The sequence below is a fragment of the Carettochelys insculpta genome, chromosome 22 (genome assembly GCF_033958435.1).
Source record: "Carettochelys insculpta isolate YL-2023 chromosome 22, ASM3395843v1, whole genome shotgun sequence".
NCBI classification, from domain to species: Eukaryota; Metazoa; Chordata; order Testudines; family Carettochelyidae; genus Carettochelys; species Carettochelys insculpta.
In genome coordinates this window covers 16,820,543-16,841,343 of record NC_134158.1, presented here as the reverse complement: position 1 = coordinate 16,841,343, position 20,801 = coordinate 16,820,543, and the positions used below count along the sequence as shown (strand labels likewise).

At 48.6% G+C, this 20,801-nt stretch overlaps 1 protein-coding gene across 1 annotated transcript in view; it reads right to left on the bottom strand.

The window, feature by feature from the left end:
* Positions 1–20,801, bottom strand: part of LOC142025194 (scavenger receptor cysteine-rich domain-containing protein DMBT1-like) — a 903,096-nt gene that overhangs the window by 328,139 nt on the left and 554,156 nt on the right. Inside the window, exon 3 of the mRNA XM_075017758.1 lies at positions 8,828–8,836. Coding sequence (XP_074873859.1) covers positions 8,828–8,836 — 9 coding nt within the window. The remainder of the gene's footprint in view (positions 1–8,827; positions 8,837–20,801) is intronic.

Genomic DNA, 20,801 nt, shown 5'->3' with positions numbered 1-20,801 from the left:
TGTCATTTTCTGCCCCACAGCTGTGCCTTTGGTAGGAGAACATCCCTGTCTTTCACTTTCATTAACTAACTCAAGTTAAGACTATAGTGAAGACAGAGCAGTTTGTAGGTTTCACATGTATTGAAAGGTTGTGTTATGGCCACGGGGAAGCCAGACATTTAAAGATATTCAGCTGTGGTAAGACGTTAAACTCACTTGAATTCATTCCCAGATGAGATGCTCTGATATTTCCCATGTTTATTTCCAAGACAGAAAGGTTCCCCCTGATGACAGCCAGCCCAGGAAAACTCCACCTCCGGAACATGGTGAGTGACTTTATTCACAATGGGCCTGATTCCCACAGTGCTCAGCATGCCGGGTCCAGAACTCTTCAAAATCTCTCCCTCAATGCCCGAGCCACAGGGGACCCCGTGGGCTGTGGGTCCAGTAGGCTGTGTCTCAGGCCTTAATGCCGGGTATCTCCCATGTTCAGAGGTGGGAGGTCACGTCGCATTCCAGGCCTGTCCCTGAGTGGCCCTACTCTAACTTGTCCCACAGAAGGGATGTGTGGGGAGAACCAACCACGTGAGTAGCCAGGGCTCATGAAAATGGAATCTATGTCTCCCATCAGGAGATCCTTGCTCTCACCAGCAGCTGGTAGAATCTCCCAGGGCTAAGTTGAGGGGTAGGGTGAAGGGCGTAATGTCTTTTATGGGTGCTGTTCAAAGCTCCCCTCTCCAGATATGGCGCAAAGGGCATGATTCGTCATAAACCTGTGCCAGATATAGAACGATACAGAGCTTGCTCCACCATCCTTCTCCATCCAAAGATACTTTAATGCTCTGCCCAGTGTGGCTGAAATTGGCTAAAGCAAAGTATTTTACATACAGAGACGCTGAGTGGCTGAAAGGTATCATATAGTTTAGTAACCATTACCCCATCTCCTTTAAGTTCTACTTTCCTACCATTTACAATACCATTTGAAGTTCAGTCCTGATCAGTCCATAAAGTGTCTCTGAAGTGTGCACATTTTTTTAAATTACATGACCTCAAGCCGCTACAACTTAGCCACCTGGCTGTCCGTTATTGCAGCAACTGGCTTTGGTGGGTCTGGGACTCTTTGAGTTATCTTATTGTTCTCTATCTGCTCTCTGTACATCTTGGTCTGTTGATTGTTCTTTCTCAGGCGCTAACTGTAGATGTTGATAGTTTCAGCTGAACTCCACGCTATTGGTCCTGATCACCTCAGAGCTGAGCACTGACTTTTGTTTCCTTTACAACAGCTGGAGTTTTCTCCATCCAGTTTGACACAAACCCAGTCACCAGGTTCCTAGACTTCATAGTTCTCTAATTCAGTGACATGCTGTAAAAAAGTCCCATAAATTCTTTTATATTTTCTATCTGATTTGGCTCCTTGCTTGATGTCTGGTCACCTTGGCGATAGATATTTTCAAAGTTGGAACAGTTGTTCTGAGTTGTCTTGTCATCAGGAGGTGTGTTGGACTATATCCAGGAACTGCTATCGGTGTGGATCTGTAACGTAGGCTTCATCTATACTAGGCAGGTAAGTTGATTGCCGATACACAATTCCAATTATAGAAATTGCATAGCTAGAATCGATTTATCTGCAATCGACTTATCTGGCTGTTCTCACTGAGGAAAGTTGATGGGAGGGATTCTCCTTTCGACCTTCCTTAGGCTGTTTCTACACTTGCCCCCTCCTGTCGGAGGTGGCATGGTAATGAGGCAATTCAAATCAGGCTAATGAGGAGCTAATGTGGATATTCAGCGACTGATTAGCATTATAGCAGCCATGCAAATTTCGAAGTGCAGACTTTGAATTGCAGATCGACAGTGAAGATGGGGGCAGCTTCGAAATAAGCGCCCCACTTCGACATTCCCTTAGTCTGATCTAGTTCTGTGGGAGTAAGGGAATGTTGAACTGGGGCACTTATTTTGATGCTGTCCCCATCTACACTGTCAATCTGCAATTCGAAGTCTGCACCTTGAAAGTCGCATGGCCGCCATTATGCTAATGAGGTACTGAATATGCGTGTTAGCACTTCATTAGCCTGCTTCAAATTGCTTCATTACCATGCCACCTCTGATGGGAGGGGGCGAGTGTGGAAGCATCCTTACTTCTTACATTAGGAAGAAACAGAGGGGTCGACTGCTGAACCCTGATTGGTCAGTTTTGTGTGTTACTATCAGGCGTGCGAAATTGAACCCCAGAAGACAGACCCAAGCAGGTTAGTCTACTGGGTAATGCAGACATGGCCTGAGAAGGGCAAGGAATAGATCTTCCTGCTGTAGAATTTTTTTGGTTATCTGCACAGCTGTTTCGGCCTCCCCTTTGCTTTTGAATAATATGGGCAGCTAACAGTATGATCAAAATTATATTTTGTTTGGAATGATTTGACTTCTGCTGCATTTGTCCATCAGCAGTTGTCTTTGAAATACTGAAACGAGCAAAGGTACACTTCAGTTTCTTAATAACCTTGCAACATGTTCTGCTTTTGAAGTACTTTATATATCTATCCCTGGATAAATAGTTCACCATGCCCAGGGAATGGCGTCCTTCTTTTAAATAAACTTGCAGCTTGATTCTTCCAAGGTCATAGAATCATAAAACACTGGAAATGGAAGGGACCTCAAGACGTCATCGAGTCTAGTCCCCTGCCCTCACCGCAGGACGAAGCATTGTCCAGAGTCTCTAGACCATCCCTGATAGGTGTTTATCTAACCTGCTCTTAAATATCTCCAGTGATGGAGATTCCATCTCAGGTCCATGTGGTAGTGGTGCTGCTCTGAAAGCGTCTTTGTGTTGTGTTGGCATGTTACTTCTGCAACACTCACATATCTTTGCTGGTATCTGGCCACCATGCTGACTGGTTGGTCCAGTCATGGAATTTAGTTATGTCTTGGTGCCCATCGTAGATGTGGTTTAGAATTTCTTTTCTTGTTTCATTTAGTAATATGTAGCCATTGCCTTTGATTATGAGTCCCTTGGACTTCCTTGACTGTGTACTCACCACAAATGTTTTCAGTGTCCTTCAGATATTTGTGCCAGCTGGCCTTAGTGTAACTTAGGCCAGATCTACACTAGACCTTAAAGTCAATTGTAGATACACAATTCCAGTTATGGCAGTTGTGTAGCTGGAATTGACTTACCTATAATTGACTTACGTGGCTGTTCTCACTGAGGGAGGTCAATAAGAGACACTCTTCTGTCAACCTCCTTTACTGAGTGTGAGATTGAGGAGTACAGGGATCATCTGTAGACCCCTGATAGTCCGATTTCATGAGTTCCCATTAGGCACACAAAATTGACGCTCGGAAAATTCTCACGGTTGCTTTCATAGCCCTGATCTGTGCTCATCCACAGCATCCCTGTACACCTTGGGCAGGAACATGTGAGAATCATCTGGAGATAAGTCCCCCCATCTGGAGAGCACTCAAAGGGACTGTTTCCTCTGGCATGAGAGTCCCTCCTTGGGGTCCCTTTGGGTCTGTGTCCTAGTGCATTAGTTCCCCATCTCCCCCTGTGCTGAATGTGCTGCCCAGCTCTAAACTCTCCCAGCTCCCAGATTATAATCTGAAACTCTTTCACCCAGGAGGGGAGTGGTGTCTGGTGGTTACAGCAGCGGGGGTTGGGAGACAGGACTTGGGGGTTCTAGCCCCCAGCTCTGGGAGCGGGGTGGGGAACATGAGCCTGAGGGACAGCTCAGAGCTAAAGTCTGGCCTGGGAGAGTCCCATCAGATACCTTGTGACAGAAGTGGAAGGGAAACAGCCAAACCACACAAGAGACTCAGACAAGCACTGACCCAGACACAAAAGGTGGGGGGTGGGTCAGAACAAACAGCTGGGGGCCAGGAGGGTGTGGGGCTCCGGTGCCACCAAGAAGGGAGAGGAAGCCAGCATGGCTCTGACCCCCAGCTCTGGGGCAGCAGCTGGGCTGGGGTAGAAATGTCCTCGGAGGTTCCCTAGCAAACCCACAGCTTGGCCCTCGGCAGGAGAGCCGTGACTCCCGCAGCTGCCATACAGCCCACAGAAGCAGGACAGAGATGGGGTGGGGGGAACTGCAGACTTGGTGAGGGGGCAGGTAGTGATGAGGGGCTGCCTGGGCCCAGGAAAGGGGGACTGATCCCAGCTGCAGGGCAGAGGCCCTGGGAATGCCCCAGGTGGGAGCAGGAAGAGAGACTGAGAGAGGTGAGGCTGCTGCTCCCTGATATTGCCAGGCTGCTGGGCTGTGCAGCATCCCTGCCTAATGGGCCTGCTGCTGGCCAGACTTCTGCCCAGGCTGGCTCTGCTCTGGGACTGAGATTAGAGCCCCATGAGGAAGTTCCCAGTTTGGCAGATGAGAGCTCTGAGATTAGGCCGTTGCTGCCTAGGCGCCGGCCGGGCAGTACTGTGGTGGGAGCAATGCTAGGGTCTGTGCATTTGATTTTCATGCATGTGAGATCAGGAGGTGTTTGGAGAACTTCACCTCTTCACCCCTGTGCTCTGTACCCAGCACCCCCGCCCCGGCCGTCTCAGGCCTGTGGGGAGTGCAGGGACCGTGGCTGGGCAAAACCCCGTTGTTCTCAAGGGCAGCTGAACTCCTGAACATCCAAGAAGGAATCAACTCTGCACAAATTCACATGGTTTATTGCAATGGGAATAAACACGCTGACCCTCTGCTCTAGTTTTTCCACAGCTCCAGACAAAGGAGGGGAGCAGTGATGGGAGAGGCTAAGAGAGAAGAGGGCAGAAAGCACTGAGATGTCGGGGAGCGTGGAGGGGTCTGAAGAAAAAGACACAGAGCAGAAAGACTTTCCCTAAAACTTTGCAAAGTCTTAAGACTACTCCATGACTTGCCCATTGGCCTCTTGGTGCTCGACATGTCAGAGTCAGTACAGACCGCAGGTGCAGGCTGGGCCACGAGTTTCTGAAGCTGGAACATTAGCGGGGCCTGCCACGGCCTTCCCTTATGGTGGCGTATATTGGAGTCTCGCTTTCCTGCACCCATGGAAAGGTTAAAACAAACATAAAATCCTGTTAGTCCTCTGCTAATCCCCAACCTCAACAGACAGAGACAGTGACGGCCGCAGAGTTGCTCTTAGAAGGGAACTTCAGGCAAAGCTGCTGGTTAGACTATGAAGAAAAATACTTTGCAAAGAAGAAAAGTGTGTGTGTGTATGTGATATATATATATATATATATATATATATATATATATATATAATATATATATTTCGCCTTTCACTGGTGCACAATGGATCCATTTTTTATTTTTTCATAGTTTGCCCTTAACGTACCAGAATTCTGAACCAATGTTATCAAAATCATTATATGCTTTTTTATTTACACTGCTCTGTTCTCAGTAAGAAACTTTAGCTACCACTTTGAGACACATGCACACCTTTTCTTTTTTTTCTTTTTTGCAAACAATAGAAAATGTCAAAAGATTTTTGAAATCTAGTCAGATGCCCTGTGACAGAAGCGAAAAGGAAGCAGCTAAACCACACAAGAGACTCAGACAAGCCCTAACCCAGACACCAAAGAGGGGGTGAGGGTGGGTCAGAACAAACAGCTGGAGGCAGGAGGGTGTGGGGCTCTGGTTTCAAGTTTTTACTGGAAAAATATTAGAAGAAAAGCGCAGTTTCTGACCCCACCCCCCAAAAAAAAACATCCAAAAAGCCAAACTTCTGCCTGCTTAAATGCAGAGGCAGGAGCAGGTGGAGTTAGAAACCTGGGCAGAAGAGAGAAAAATCTCCTCCTTTCTGTGGGTAGTTAGAAGCAATCGTTGCAGAGCCCAAAGTTCTGGGTTCTGCGCTGCTACACAGGAGCACAGGCCAGAAAGCACAGCGATCCCCTTCTGCATTGCAATGTTCGTGGCAGCTCCTGTTGCCCAAGAGGGTGAAGAGAGCCACGCAGCTAGATCCCTGCTCACACGCCCAGCACTGGGCTGAGCCCTGCCAGGTTCCAGCATTGGACAGTGTCTCGTGGTGGGACATTCCAGAACCTGATCCTGAAATTCAACCTACATGGCAACTCACCCTTGCTGTGACAAACTCTCTGACGCAGGCATCTGGGGAAAGAATGAGGAGAGCCTTGTGTAAGTGCTGCTCCTTGGGAGAGCTCCTCACAGAGATTTGTTTATTGCTTGAGCTGGGTTTAAAAATAACTCACCCTAGCACTGACCCCAACATCCAGACACACTTTAGACTATACACTGTGGGAATGTGTTCACATCGGCTTCCCCAGCATGACCAGCTCAGCACGCTGGGTCACAGCACCTGCTGTCCTGCTGAACCGTTTGCAATTCCCCTTCTTGGCCTGACCGGTACTTTTAATGGACACATTTCAATGGGGTGTTTTGTTGTGGCTGGGCTGGAAATGGAAACAGCAGGGACATAAAGCAGCAGCCTCGGCAGCCTGAGACAGGCCAAAATAAGCCAGTGCCAGGGCTGTGGGACCACATCTGGGTTTCACTAAGATGTGGGCTCTGTGGGGGTAGCTCCTAGAGCGCACAGCAGGTCCGGCCCCACAGTGCCAGGCGCTAGGGTAGTGGGAGGCACAGGGGAAGCTGCCGGCCTGTGATATGCAGGAGCTCAGACTAGGTGCTCATAAGGTCCCTGATGGTCTGTGAATTACAGCACAGGAGTAGACTTAACCCTCCCTCAGTACAGGGGATGGACTCGACATCCCCTTGAAGCCCCTTTCAGGCCTCCAGCTCGCTGGTCCTACTTCCCCTTTCAGACATGTAGCCACCTCCATTCATCAGGCTTCAGAGAGTGAACTGGGGCCAGTGGAAATACAGGTCAGCCAGAGCGGGGAGCCAGGCTTGGGTGCTGTGCAGGGGGCACATGTCGGGGCAAGGGTTAGGGGGTCCCAGCTCAGCTGTACAGCTTTTGAGATGTCAGCAGGGGATCAGTTTGTGTGTCTTCTCTTGTCACACCCTGTCCTCCCTCAGCTTGTTTTTCAGACTTCCCCCTGCAGAGTTCCTTTATTTCCTTGCAGAAGGTGGTTTCTGCAGGGAAGCAAAGAGACACTGCATCAGCCAGTGCTCGTTCACCCTTCCCAGCAGCTCAGAATGTGGGGGTGGGGATGGAGGTAAATCACTTGGGGAGGGGTGGCTGTGGATGGCTCCAGTTCTAGGGTATGTCTACACAGCAGTCTTATTTCAAAATAGGTTATTCCGGAAGAGCTATTCTGCAATAGTTTATTTCAAAATAATGCTGCTACACACAAAATGCATTTTGAAATCCAGTGCTTACACATAATAGAGCCTATTTCAAAACTGAGCTATTGGGTGCACTACGGTTTATTTTGAAATAGGTGCTACAACCTGTCTACATAGCCCCTATTTCAAAATAGGTGCTATTTCACATGCCATAAGGGCTTACCTATTTCAAAATAAGCTAACCATTATTTTGAAATAGTGGTTGCCTTGTGTTGACACGCGGATAGTTATTTTGAAATAATGTCTGTTATTTGCTGTGTAGACATACCCCTAGTGTTCTATGAGTCTTTGATTCTATGGCCTGGCCACCAAGGGACATGAGTTCCACCTGGAGGGAATTGCTCCTCTATCTTCCCTGCATGCAGCATGCAGCACCCGGGGTGGGTCATGACAAGTTCCATAAACTTACCTTGATTGCATTCAACTCTGCCCTGAGGGCTGGTGGTGGCAGGGGTGGGGGGAATTCAGATGCATGGGGATTGGATAGGACAGGAGAAGCTGCTCTTTGTACAGTGACACTCCCCCACCCATGCACCTGGAACTCCCTTCCCACCAAGCCCTCTCCGTATCAGGAACCCTCCACACCCAGCCCCTCAAACCTTCACCCCACTGATCCCTTGCACAAGGAGCAGCCCATATCTGGACACCCATCTCCACTGAGCACCCAAACAGCTGCCCCCTGCCCACTTCCACATTCCATTATGCCCCACTCTCCCCGCCATACCGAGCCCTAATCACCTTCACACCCTACCCCCAGCAGAATCCCATTGCGCCTGCACCCAGCACCCTACAGTGGGCCCCTGGGTGTTGACTCCCCCCTACACCCTGACTCCCAACCAAGATCCCCACACCCAGATGTGCCACACAGCACCCCGATCCTCTTGGGGGGACTTCTACATTGAAAACATAAATTATAATTCTGCAAAGTTCCTCACATTGGAATAGTCAAAATAACACAGCAACACGCCATTATAATCGCATCCTTTTCAATTAGTTTGTCAATATATTTCAAAACACCTGTCAGCAAGTAATCAGAATTGGTGTAATGATGGTGCATAATTTTGACAAATAAAAATGCAGAATTTTAAAATGTGTGCAGAATATCTCAATTTTGGTGTAGAACTCCCTCAGGAGTATTTTTGCCTGCTGTGCTCAGTCACCAAACCTTTAGCCCAGACCCACAGAGGTGCTGAGGCTTTGAACTACCACTGAAATAGTTGGGATTGGGGGTCTGGATTTGGGATTATAATCTCTTAGGGGCAGGGACTCTCCTCTGAATCCATGGCTGTACAGAACCTGATGCACCATTCCCTGGGCTCAGAGGGCACCAGGTCTTATCTATGCACAAGAGGTAAAGGGGAAATAATAAGTCCTTACACTGGCTCTGCTCCTCTGTGGGTGTGTGCTCCGTGCTGTGGTCTGGGAGCTGTTCCCTGTTGAAAGCAAGTGTGAAACGTGTGGGCGTGGTGGGGTATTGCTCTGGGTTTGTGTTGCACATGGTGCCCCTGGCCAGTGAGTGGCACACGAGCCTCCCTTCCCAGCAGGTGGGTCTCAGCCTGCATTAGACACCAACCTGGAGAAAGGCCAGGCAATCCCAATGGATCCTCAGGGGATCTCCCCACATTCAGTCCCTGTCCTGCTCACCAGGGAATATTCCAGGACAGCTGAGAACTCAGTTCCGCCCCCCCCGCCCCACACCCTGACACCGCACCTCCTTGCATCACACCCTGGGGACACATCCAGAATCACAACAACCCCAGACGAAGGTCTCCTCCTCCCTACCTTGGATATCTCTGTTTAGCTGTGAATGAAACAAACAAGGAAAAAATTACAGTTGTCAGTGTCCCAGCTGCCCGGGCTCCCTGCCTGACTGAGGGATGGATTCTGTGATGCTGTGGGCAGGGGCTTTTCAGAGCAGTCTAGTTTACTCATAGGCCTGGGTGTGAAAATAGTGTATCTAAATCCACTGGGCAGCTTTGGCAATCTTGACCTTCGCGTACCTCACTGGAATAGCTTCCTGGAACCAAGTAGGCTTCTGCCTCAGCCAGGAGAGTCACAAGCAGCTGGCCCCTGTGTGATGTATCCACCCCTCCGCTGCAGCCCAGGATGGACTGGCGGGTATTTGTTAAAGTACCCAAGGGATTAGGGAGCTTCACCCTGTAATGGGGTTCAGGAGGTCCCCAAACAGTGCACCCTGTCCACAGGCAGGAGTGACTCTCACTCAGCAGGTAGAATGGGAAGTTTATTAGTCGACAGAGACACAGCAGTACAGAGGTGTCAGTACAGCCGCCAGTCAGTCATTCCAACCCCTCTAGGGGAGAGGAGCCCAAGGGGGTGCCTGATCTGGGGTGTAGCTTCCCCCTCAGCACAGGCTGGCTGCCTTCCAACTCTCCCTCCCCACTTCTAACTGCCTCCTCCAATTCAAACCCCAGCTTGGATCCTCTCTGCTCCTTGTTCAGGTCAGAGGTGTTACCTGCCAGCTTAGGTTACAGCCCCAGGGGGTCATCCTTAGCCGCTGTGCGCTGCTCTGCCTGTTGCGCACATACATCCAGCCTGTCTCTCACACATGCACCCCCCTCCACTCCATCACATACCCACAGCACTTTGGCTTCTGCCTTCCTCAGCAGGTTTTGAAACAGCCCCCTAGGCACATGGGGCAGCGTTTCTGAAAGACCCAGAGTGACCAGGCTTCCCAAGTCCCAGTGAAGACCATTAAATGTAGCTGCCTTTGTTACATAGGCTTGTTGGGAAATGCTCCCCTTAGTCTCTTCCTGACACGGCCACTCTCTGCTCACAGCCTGGGGCTGAGGTCCCTGTCACCTACCTTTCTTCACCAGCAGGTAAATCAGTGGGGCCAGACACAGGACAGAGAGCCCCGCAACTCCTCCGATGGCCCCCAGTGGCCATGTCCCACCTGGGAAAAACAGAGCAAGACAAACAATCCTGTGGGAGCCAGCACTGAAGAGTTCATGCTGTCGGTCCCCCCACCCCAGGGCTTCGTGGTGCCAGTGAGTCACTTCTGGGTTCTGGCTAGGACAGGCCCAGCCACGGCCAGGCCCACATAGGCCTGTCTGTGCTCCCTGCTCCTGTCCAGCCAGCTCCTGACAGCAAAGCCACCACAACAGACAGCCAGGGAGTGATGGAGACCTGGGAGTAGCCATGCCCAGGAAGAGCGAGGGTGTGTCAGAGACACGGGGCACGTTCCGCAGAGAGCGGACACAGGGAGCCCACTGCACATGGGTGGGGACCTACAGGACTACACATCAGGGACTGTCATTCCCAGAAGCAGCACGCCCCTGGGCTGTTCTCCAGGAGGGGCAGAGCAAGGAGAGATTGGAAGGAGGCAGAAACTCCTCTGGGAGCTGGGGAGTGTGAGGCTGTTGGAGCAGGAATGCTGGATGTGACTCAGGACAATACACACAGGTCTACAGACCCATGGTCTGCTCTGCGCTCTCAGGGCCTTGAGCCACTGCTCCTCAGGCAGGATTGGTAGATCCACCTTGCTCACTCTCAGGCTAGTTCAGCTCTAGAACAGGCTTCCAAAGGAGGCTTTGTAACCCCCATCATGGGAGGTTTGTAAGAACAGGTTGGACAAACCCCTGTCAGGAGTGGTCTCAGTCTTGCCTCAGCACAGGGGGCTGGACCAGGTGACCTTTTGAGATCCCTTCCAGCCCCACCTTTCTGTGATTCTGTTATTAGATTCCTGACAAAGGCTTCCCTGACAGGTAGAGGGAGGATCTGGGCTAGAGCAGCACTGGGTGCATCTCTTAGCTCAGCTCCCCTTGCTATGTCCACAGGGTCTTTAGACAGGGCAGCTTGGTAGAGTAAAGAGTCTTTAGAGGGTTTGCCCTGGTGGGTAGGAAATTCAACTGGGCAGGAGCAGACTTGAAAATGTAGGCCTTGGCACTGGTTAGAAACTGGTTGGTTTGGTTTGCTGCAAAAAATTGTGAAGAAAATGAATTAAAAAACAAAAGAAGTTTGGTTCGGTCAACATCTTCAGCGGGAAAATTTCACCTTCTCTTCAGCTGGTGTAGCTACACCGCTTCCCCCATTGACAGCCTCACAGAAGCACACTTTTGCTGGTGTAGTTGTGTCTACACCAGGGTTTTATCAGCTTAACTGTCAACTGAGGTATGTGATTATTTCAGTCCCCAAGCTGACTTAGCCATGATGACAGACCTTTGTAATGTCCCCGGAAAGGGGCTCTAGCCCCTGAGTCCACAGTAGAAATAGCAGATGGTGTCAGAACAAATACAAATCAGTTACCTTGATAAGGTGGAGGCTCAGTCATGTTGCTTGTGGAATTGGCACCTGTGTAGATAGTGCAAAAGTAGAAAATTGTTGACACAAGAACAAATAGAGATAAATGGCCAGGGATGAACTGAGGCTGGGCATTTGAAAAAGTTCATAACCTTCAGAGGTGGGAGCTTCCCAATAAGAGTGTGTGTGTGTGTGTTTGTGGGGCAAACATGGTGGCTGGTGTGAAGACAGAGCTTGAGGAGTTTATGAAGAGGACGATAAGATGAGGTTACCTGCAATAGGAGCTAGACATGCTGTGAAAAGAGGCCTCTTCCAGTCTTGTTCCCCATGTGCTCAAGAGTGACCCCCCTTGCAAATGACAAGCCAGCCCTTTAATGTTCTCCTTATCCTAATGGGAGTGTTTCCAGATGCAGCAGAGGAACTGAAGAAATGTTTTATAGCCTTAGGCCATGCTAAGTTTATGCTGGATTTCCCACAGGGCTCAGGTCAACGGGAGGAGCTGCCCCCTCAGGGATGCCAGAAAGGCATAGAACAGGGGCCAACAATCTTTCCGTGATGCAGCGCTGAAATCCGACGTTTTGACCTCAATGTGTGGTCCAAGTGCCAGTGATACTTTTTAAAGCCACTAACAGTCCCACTTACAACAGCTTCATTAAGAAATAAATTCAGAGGCAGAGCTTTACCATAGAGGTGGTGGGTCGGTAGCATTAGCTGGTCTTTTGTTAATCTACAGGTGGCATGGCTTTGAACAAGCTCCCAGCTGCACTGGGGAGGAGGGATGGGGCTGAGCTCCCACCTCATGTGCCAATGAAAATCAGCTCATGTGCTACTCTCAGCACCCATGCTGGGGGTTGCTGAACCCTGGGTTAGAATTTCAAGACCACCCAGCTCCCCTGTAGTGGGTTAAAAAGTGGCCTGTTTACCAAAAGACTTCAGCACATTGGGAACAGACTGAGTGCTCAGGTGCCTCCATTTTATCAGAGAATGTCCCCAGATACGCACATTCACTACATGTTAGAGCTGCTGTCATGTTTTTCCCTGAAAAAGATTTTTCATTTAAAAAAAAAAAAAACTGAACATATTCAAAGAGAACTACTTCTTGGAATTCCAATAAAAGTTTCAGTTATCATGTTTCAGTTTTGGTAAAAATGGTCATTATTTGTTTTAAAAAAAATCCTGAAACATAGAAATGTTACAAACAAAATGTTTGGTTTCCGTTTGTTCATGTGGGGGAAAAAATAAAAACTGGAAAAGTTTCACTGTAAATATTGGAAGGACTGAAAAACGTTCAATATTGCCAGTAAAAATAGTTCACAGGGTTTTGGCTCTAGTCATTTTACTTTCTGATAACAAACAAGTGCAATGTTTTTATCTTCCAAGTAATTAACACTGTCTTACCTTCAACGTTCAGGTACCGAACCATGCTTAGTTGAGAATATAACGTCAGGTTCGTGTCATTTTTGTACACATAGCCACAGGAAATAGCGCCTGAGCTGCCATCCACGCTGTAAGTTAAATTATATGAGAATTTTCCATGCTTGCCTGGCAGCCTTGAAATTTCTATCCCGTCTTTGCAAAAGAAGATGAAGGTGGCAGAGGCTTCTGTAGGGATTAAGCATCTGCAGTTAACAGTGTCCCCCTTCTTAGCAGAGGTTGTCAACAGGAACATCTCAGCGGCAGGAAGTGTGCCTGGAAAAATAAAACCTCAGTGACTCTTATCCTTACGTGGTTCATTTTGACATAATCAAGGGCTCATTGACATGAGCGAGTGCAGGATCAGACCCTGCTAGAGTTCCTCGATTAGTTGTCAGGGGGATAAATTGTAGACAGAGATTTTCAAAGTAGCCCAAAGGAGTTAGGTGATCAAATTGTCTTCAAACTGGAAATTGAGCGGCTTAAAGCACCCGAGGTCCCTCTAATTAGGTTTCCTATGATAGCAGGGGATTTCTCTCTGCCTGGGGCTCAGGTCCCAAGTCCAAAAATTCTGACCATTCAGAGCAGCAGGATGAAGCGTCCAGGCTGGCTGCTGAAGCTGCTGGTGCTTTCCCTCCCTTCTCCCAGCTGGGGGAAAAGCAGCAGCCAGCACTGGAGCCACGAGCTTCTTCCTGCTCTCCATGGCCCCAGCTCCTGGCAGAACATATGCTTTGGGTCTGGACTGCAGCTTGCCAGACCTGGTTTGTGAGGCCTCAGTCTCCAAACCCTCCACCTTCCCGTGAGCTGGATTCTATGGAGGGGAGCCCTGAGCCTTGGTGTCTGAATCCAGACAAGCGGCGGTTTGGTTTCAGACCATGGGCTGGGGGTTCCCCATCCCTAAGTTCTTTAGGAAATGCAATATTCTCCTTTAGCTTCATGTCCTGATCTTGCAATTGGCAGTACAGATACAACCTCCTACGTCGATGGTGGGTCCATTGATGTTAATTGGTCCCCATGATCTTCACAGAGTTCAAAGTGGGATCTGGAGCTTACCTGCACATGGCTCAAATTTTATTCTCACACTGGAGAAACCTCACTGAAGTCAACTGAGTTTCATTACTTGGTTTTACTTCTGCAGCGGCTTTGAGCAAGTACTCACCAGAAGAAGGGCAGCTGAAATTCTGCCTTTGTTGCGAGGCAACGCTCAGAGCTTGGAAAAGAAAAACAAACGTATTTCAGGGATGGGAAACAAAACAGAAGGGACATTTTCTTTTATTTCACAAGGTAAAACTTCTCTGAAGTGCACATGAATTTAATTCAGAGAGTGAAACTAAGACTCATTAAGAGATTTCACCCCCATTGTGTGCTGTATAGGACATTTGGAATTGGTCACATTTTATACATGTTGATTGTTTAAATGAAACATTCAGACTTTTCTTTGACAAAGAGAAATGCAGTGTTTGTCCCCATCCTTGTCAACAGAAAATTTCTCATTTTAACATTCATTAAGTTAATCATATCATCAGTTCAACTCGAAGGATCAATGGGCACAAAACAGACATCAAAACACTCCAGATCCACAAACCAGTCAGTCAACGTTTTAATGGAATGGGGCATTCTGTCAATGACCTAAAGGTATGTGTGTTACTGAAGAAGCATTATCGCACCGTTCTGGAAAGAGAAGCATTGGAGCTGGCTTTTATATTCAAATTCAGCATGTTAACACATGGTTTAAATCGTAATGGGAACTTTCCGAGTCACTATAGGGGCTCGTCTGCATATTTGGCTCAGTCTAATTCTTGATCTTCCCTCCCACCCCTCCACTCTCTGATTTGCTCACCTTGATTATCTTTTTCTGATTTGTCCTCCTTGCTTACTGTTTTTGGTTCTCTGTGCCTTAAATATTGAGTCTGTTCTGGCCTGGCTATGGTCTGAAGAAGTGGATCTGTCCCACGAAAACTCACCTAATAAACTATTTTGCAAGTCTTTAAAGTGCTACTTGACTGCTTTTTGTTTCAAAAGACTTTAGTTAGACAAAAATTAAAAGGAAGGTGAGAATAATTCCACTTGTTAGTGGATAGTCAGTGCTGGTTGGAAAACGTCTTTCAAAACTGTTGAGTGGAAAGTTGGGATCTTAGCTCAATGCAATTTTCTCCAGAAATTGTCAGAAGGGTAGCTATGTTAGTCTGTATCCAAAAAACAACGAAAAGTTCTGGAGCACCTTATAGACTAACAGACTATTTGGAGCATAAACTTTTGTGGGCTAAGACCCACTTCATCTGTGCATTCTCCAGAAAATGTGTTCCTTCAGAGGAAAATTTTGACTTTTGTGGAAAAAAAAACCAAACAGACCTGAAACCTCAGACTCTTTCAGATAAACTTTTTGATGCTGGCATTTTGTTTTTCAAAGAAAAGATGACACAATACTCACAGAGAAGACACAGGCAGAGTGAGATGAGCCGTGTGAGACCCGCCATCAGCTGCCCAGCCTGGGAACTTGAGTCACTCCGCTCCCTACGGCAGGGCCTGCCTCTGCCTCCAGCTCCTTCAGAACATTACTACGTGAAAAAATGCAGCTGCTCTGAGCCGTGTACTGACCCTCCTCTGATCTTCCAGTCGTGGGGAGATAAGGTGCACCTCAGCTCTCTGCACTGAGTTCCTCTTCTCCTGGAGGCTTGTGCAGCTCAGCAGCAACCTCTCCACCCTGCTCCCTTCAGTAGGTGCAAACAACCCACAGTTACTTCCCACACGAACCTCTCTGCCTCTCCTCAGGGTGAGGTTGTGGGGCTGCTACTGCAGCCTGAGCTCTGAGAATGCTCTTGCCTAGAACCGTCTGGAAGGATGCTGTACGGTCTGTGATCCCTTCTCTGCTCAGGATGGCTGTGGCGGACAGCTCTCCACGGTCAGGCTATTGCTACGCCTTTACATTTTCGTGAGACAAGAGGTTTCAATCACTTTAATCTCGGGTGAGTCCTCCTCTGCTGGTGTCCTGTATTGGCTGGGGCACACATCCCCCTTCAGGCTGAGAATGTAAAGATGCTCACTACCTTTCATTTCATGAGACTCACCTGGATTTTCTTTCTCCTGAATGCTGGGCTCAGGTCTCTTTCCCCTTGAGAAAATGTGATTTTTGGCCAAATCAAAAGAGCCTTTAGGAAAAAAATCATTGTTGGTGGCGTTCTCTGCGAAGTTCACATTAACCTTTCTATCCACCTGAGCTACTACAACCCTCCTGAGTAGGGGACTAGAACATAAGAACATAGAACATAAGAATGGCCATACTGGGTCAGACCAAAGGTCCATCAAGCCCAGCATCCCATCTGCCGACGGTGGCCAATGCCAGGTGCCTCAGAGAAGGAGAACAGAAGACAAGTGATTTATCTCCTGCCATCCATCTCCTGCCCTTGTTCTGAAGGCTAGGGCACCATACTTTATCCCTGGCTAATAGCCATTTATGGACCTGACCTGCAAAAATTTATCAAGCTCTTTTTTAAACCCTAATAGAGTCCTGGCCTTCACAGCCTCCTCGGGCAAGGATATAGGACTAGGAACAAGGACTAGGACTAGGAACAACACAGAGATGTATAAGACATCTTGTTCCTCCCCCGCCCTTGTCCGAGCAAGGCCTACATCCAACAGCCACGTAGCTCCCTTGGGACGAAGTTGCTGCTTGCTTGTGTAGTGCTTACTTAATGTTCCCTATACCATGTCTTGTCCTTGCTGCTGCCATGCTCTGTTTCTTGCTTCTGCTTTCCGGTCCTGGCTCCCGCTGCCAAATCCATTGTTGTAACTTCTGACACAGACTGCGGTTTAACCCTTGGCATGGCTTTGGACTCTGACTCTGACTTTGATCTTTGTCGTGGTATGACAGAGCAGAACTTCTTTTTGTTCTTGAAGGTACAGATTAACACGGCTACCTCGATGGCTTTCTTCAACGCTGCTAAGCAATGCTGGAGTACCTCTCCAGGCACCAGCCTGGGCAGTTTTTTGGGACCCTGGGCTGCCCAGATGCCAGTGCTCCCCTCTCGGCTTTACTGATATAGACCAAAGGAGAGGATAACCTCTACGTCTGGTACCAGCTCAGCTGCAGGAGTTGCCGGGTCAATGCCAGAAGTTGGCACAGAACCGCCTTAGGACTTCCCTCTGGATTTTCTGTCACGGTTTACTCCCTTAGCCTTGCTCCTTCCCAGGATAACCCACAAGGCAGTGGGGCATGGGCGGTTACCTCTCTGATACAGTAAAGAGAGTCATCAAGCAGGAAATGAAAACAAAGTTCAAACAGATGGAAAAAAAAAAACAAAAAACCAAGTCTTCCACAAAGACTCTTTGTGTCCTGGCTCTGACCTGAAAATGTTTTTCAAAAGGGTGGGACAAGTGGCCTCAGGCACCTCTTTCTCTCTCTGTCTTTTCTCCACACCCTGTTGGACTTCATGGTAAGGTGTTCTGGTGAGAGTTTGGTTAGTAATCTGCTAGAGCTGTGTGGTGAGAAAGTTTATGATGGGAAAGTTTATTAAGGTAGGAATTACTAAGCATTTTATCCTTATTGATTGATTGATTTGGTCTGGTAACCATTTCTAACTTTTTGCCTCATTATTTGCACTCAGTTGAAATCTCTCCTCTTTCCCTCTTTTGTCTAGTCCATCATGATTAAATGGCAACGTCTGTGTAACTCCATTTCAGATCAAAAGATTCTTGTGTGTTATCATTCTGAATTCTACAAAATAAAGTTCTGCTATTTTGAAAGCTTCCAGCAATATGATTTACGTTTTTAATCTAACTTTAGTGTGTGTGTGTGTGTGTGCGCACGCTATAAACACAGGATAAAACTGTTTAAGGAACTGGTTCTGAGCTGACAAAGGTGGTGTGGGCGCACTGTTAAATAGTGAGCATATTCGATATGAATGAAAAAATCATGTTTTCTGATGTGAAGCGTCTTTGTGTTTTGTCACAGGCAGCTTCACAATATATTTACAGGCTTGCCAGTGTCTAGCTTTTAATATAACACACGGTCAAAAAAGTGACCCTCCCCACTCAGGACAGACTGCTGAGAAGCAGATCGCAGTGGAGAAAGTGACTGTGAATTCTACACCAGCATTTCACCAACCCAATCACAAGCGTAAACTCCTCAGGCACTGCTCAGTCTTAGCGTGGTGTGAAAGACAGTCCCTCTGGGCATTCGGACCAACCCTGCCACGCAGGCAGATTGGCACTGTGAGAAATGGCCACTTCATACCAAAGATCACAAAACAACTTTCTACCAAAGATCACAAAATATTCAAGTTACTCCCAGTTGAAAAGACCAGCCACTGACCCCAGGTCAATTTATACTTTACGTCTTACACCAAAATAACACTTGTGTTCAATCCTACATATTTATTGACTAAGAAAAGAAATGAAAGAGTTATTTCCAAGGATAAAGCAGGTAATACACACAGACAAATGTGTTGCAGTCTCAGGGTTAAGATGGTGACAGAGCAGCTGAAATTTCCCAGCTCTGTATGTCCACTAGGCAGATGCAGGGTTGCTTATGTTGAGAGATCATTGCCCCTAAAATCCAAACAGTGTAAAAAGACCCCAGTTCCTTCTTGTCAGGGATGTTTTATTCTCACATCCTTGGAATTCAAATGTATCAGATGAGATCTTCTCCTCATCCCCCTCTTCAAGGATATACCAGGAGGCTTGTTTTTTGATGGCTGATAGTGGCCCATTTAATTCCGTTCCTGATGGGCTGGGTGGAATGCCTCATCCCAGCTGCATTCCAGTACTTTGCACTGGGTGAGGTTTCTTTCCTGACTTCAGAGCAACAGTTTTAGTTACAGAACAAACACCGCAGCATTACCTGACAGCGCGGCTCACAGATGCGCTAAATGCAACGTACAAAACATTTCTTCTTGGCTACACACTAAATATTTCTTTTTACAATCTAATACCCATTTTGACACTCCTGATGCACAGGTGAGTCGGGCCGGACTCCAGGCCTGCATTTCACAGTGCTCACTAGAGGCCTTGGGACCACGACATTGCTGGCACCTGATCTGCCAGTTTCACAGGACATTTTTAGCAGTGGGGGTAATTACCCAATGGAATAAGTCACCAAGGGTGTGTTGGATTCTCCATCACTGGCTTATTAAAAACCAGCACAAGTGGGTTTTTCTAAGAGCTGTTCTCTGTGGATTATTTTGGGGAACACTCTTACCTGTGTGTTATACAGGAGGTCAGACTAGATGAGTGTTTCCCAAATTTAAAACATTCACATACCCCTTTCGGGACTTTGGCCTTTTCGGTGTACCCGCTTCTGCCAGTGCTTATCTCATGATTTTTAATCATTTATTTTCTGCCACCCACTCCTTGAAATCCTTCTGAGTACCACCAGTGGTATGTGTACGCCACTTTGGGAAACACTGAGCTAGACGATCACAACGCTCCCTTCTGGCCTAGGAATCTATGTGGGACCAGGACATGAGGTGCAGGCTGGGGAAGTGCAGCTGTCCAGAAGTGGGGGAGGCCTATCACATGTGAGTGCCTCACCCCCATGGACCATCAGCTCCCAGTGAGACCCTAGAGCTCAGCCACCTTGGTTGGTTTTCTGGACATTCTGAGCTACACCCCAACCAAGATTACAGGTTTATGTGGGGAAGCACCACCACGTGTCAGGTGCCTCCCAGGCACTGCAGAGGGGACAATCTCGAAGGAGGTCACAGTGTGAGGATAGACAGACAATGTGGGAAAAGGAAACAAGACAGGGGTTTTCTGTGCCAATCTCAATGATTTGCTCTAGGCAGGTGGAGCGATGGGATTGTTCGGAGGGATTGAGCCATGGAGAAGGGAGGGTTTCTGGCGAGGAGCACAGAGACTGGGATGCATAGGAGGCAGCACAGTGGGAATACAGTAAGCAGCTGGGAGCCGGGTGCCCAGGCCTGGGGATGCAGATGGGAACAGGGGTTGGGAATGTGCTATATCCCCTGGTTGCTATGGTCTGGTGGCTCAGGCTGAGCAATGGTGTCTTCTCTCCAAGGCAATGGTGACGATGGGGGCAGACACCAGGAGGAGAACGACCAGGGTGCAGCGGAGGATCCACACACAGGGAGACATGGTCTGGCCTGCAAGACACAAGGGGATATCTGATGGGTGGCTGAAGGGCAGGCAAATGGCACTATGTGTACAGAGTTAGAGGGGTATCTGCACAAAGCAGCTCTGCCTCCGGCAGGGCAGCTGTGCCCCGCAGACCTTGCGGCAGGGAGAGAGGGTGACGCTTTCAGAAGGGGAACCGCAGTGATGTGAGACCTCCAAGCAACTCTCCCAGGCTGGCTATGACATTTCAGAGCCATGCAGCACATTCAGCACAGAGAGAAAACAGGGCATCAGTGCACCAGTACAGAGTTCCAGCGGGACCCCAAGCAGTGCCTGTCGCACCCGGGCAAGTCCTCTCCTTGACTGTTCTTCCGGAGGAAGACTGTGGATGGGAGCTGACCCCAGGATATTGCATAGGGGAATAGCCAGACGCAGAACCCATCTCTGGATGACTCTCATAATTTCCCATTCTGGAAGCTAGCAGTACCGCTGGGGTGCATCCAGAGGACAGCGAGTTCAGGGCTGGAATGAGACTGCAGCAGACCCCAGGGCAGAGCAGGGATTGGTGGCATTCCCTCTCCACCCCACCTCTTGTGGGGGGTGAGGCAGGCCCCATCCCCCAAATGTTCCTATCTTAGGCTTTGGTAACAGTCATCCTGGGAGCCCAGGCATCCGTGGGCAGTCCATGGCCCTTCACCTGCCCAGGGTCCAGCACAGGGATGCACCAAACCAGCTCCAGTCCAGTGTACTGCCCAGGGCAGATGGAAGGTCCATGACTTTCTGGGCTGCTCTTACCCCAGCCTCAGGTTCCAACCAGGCCAGGGGGCAGAGCCTTGCGGAAGGGCAGAGGCA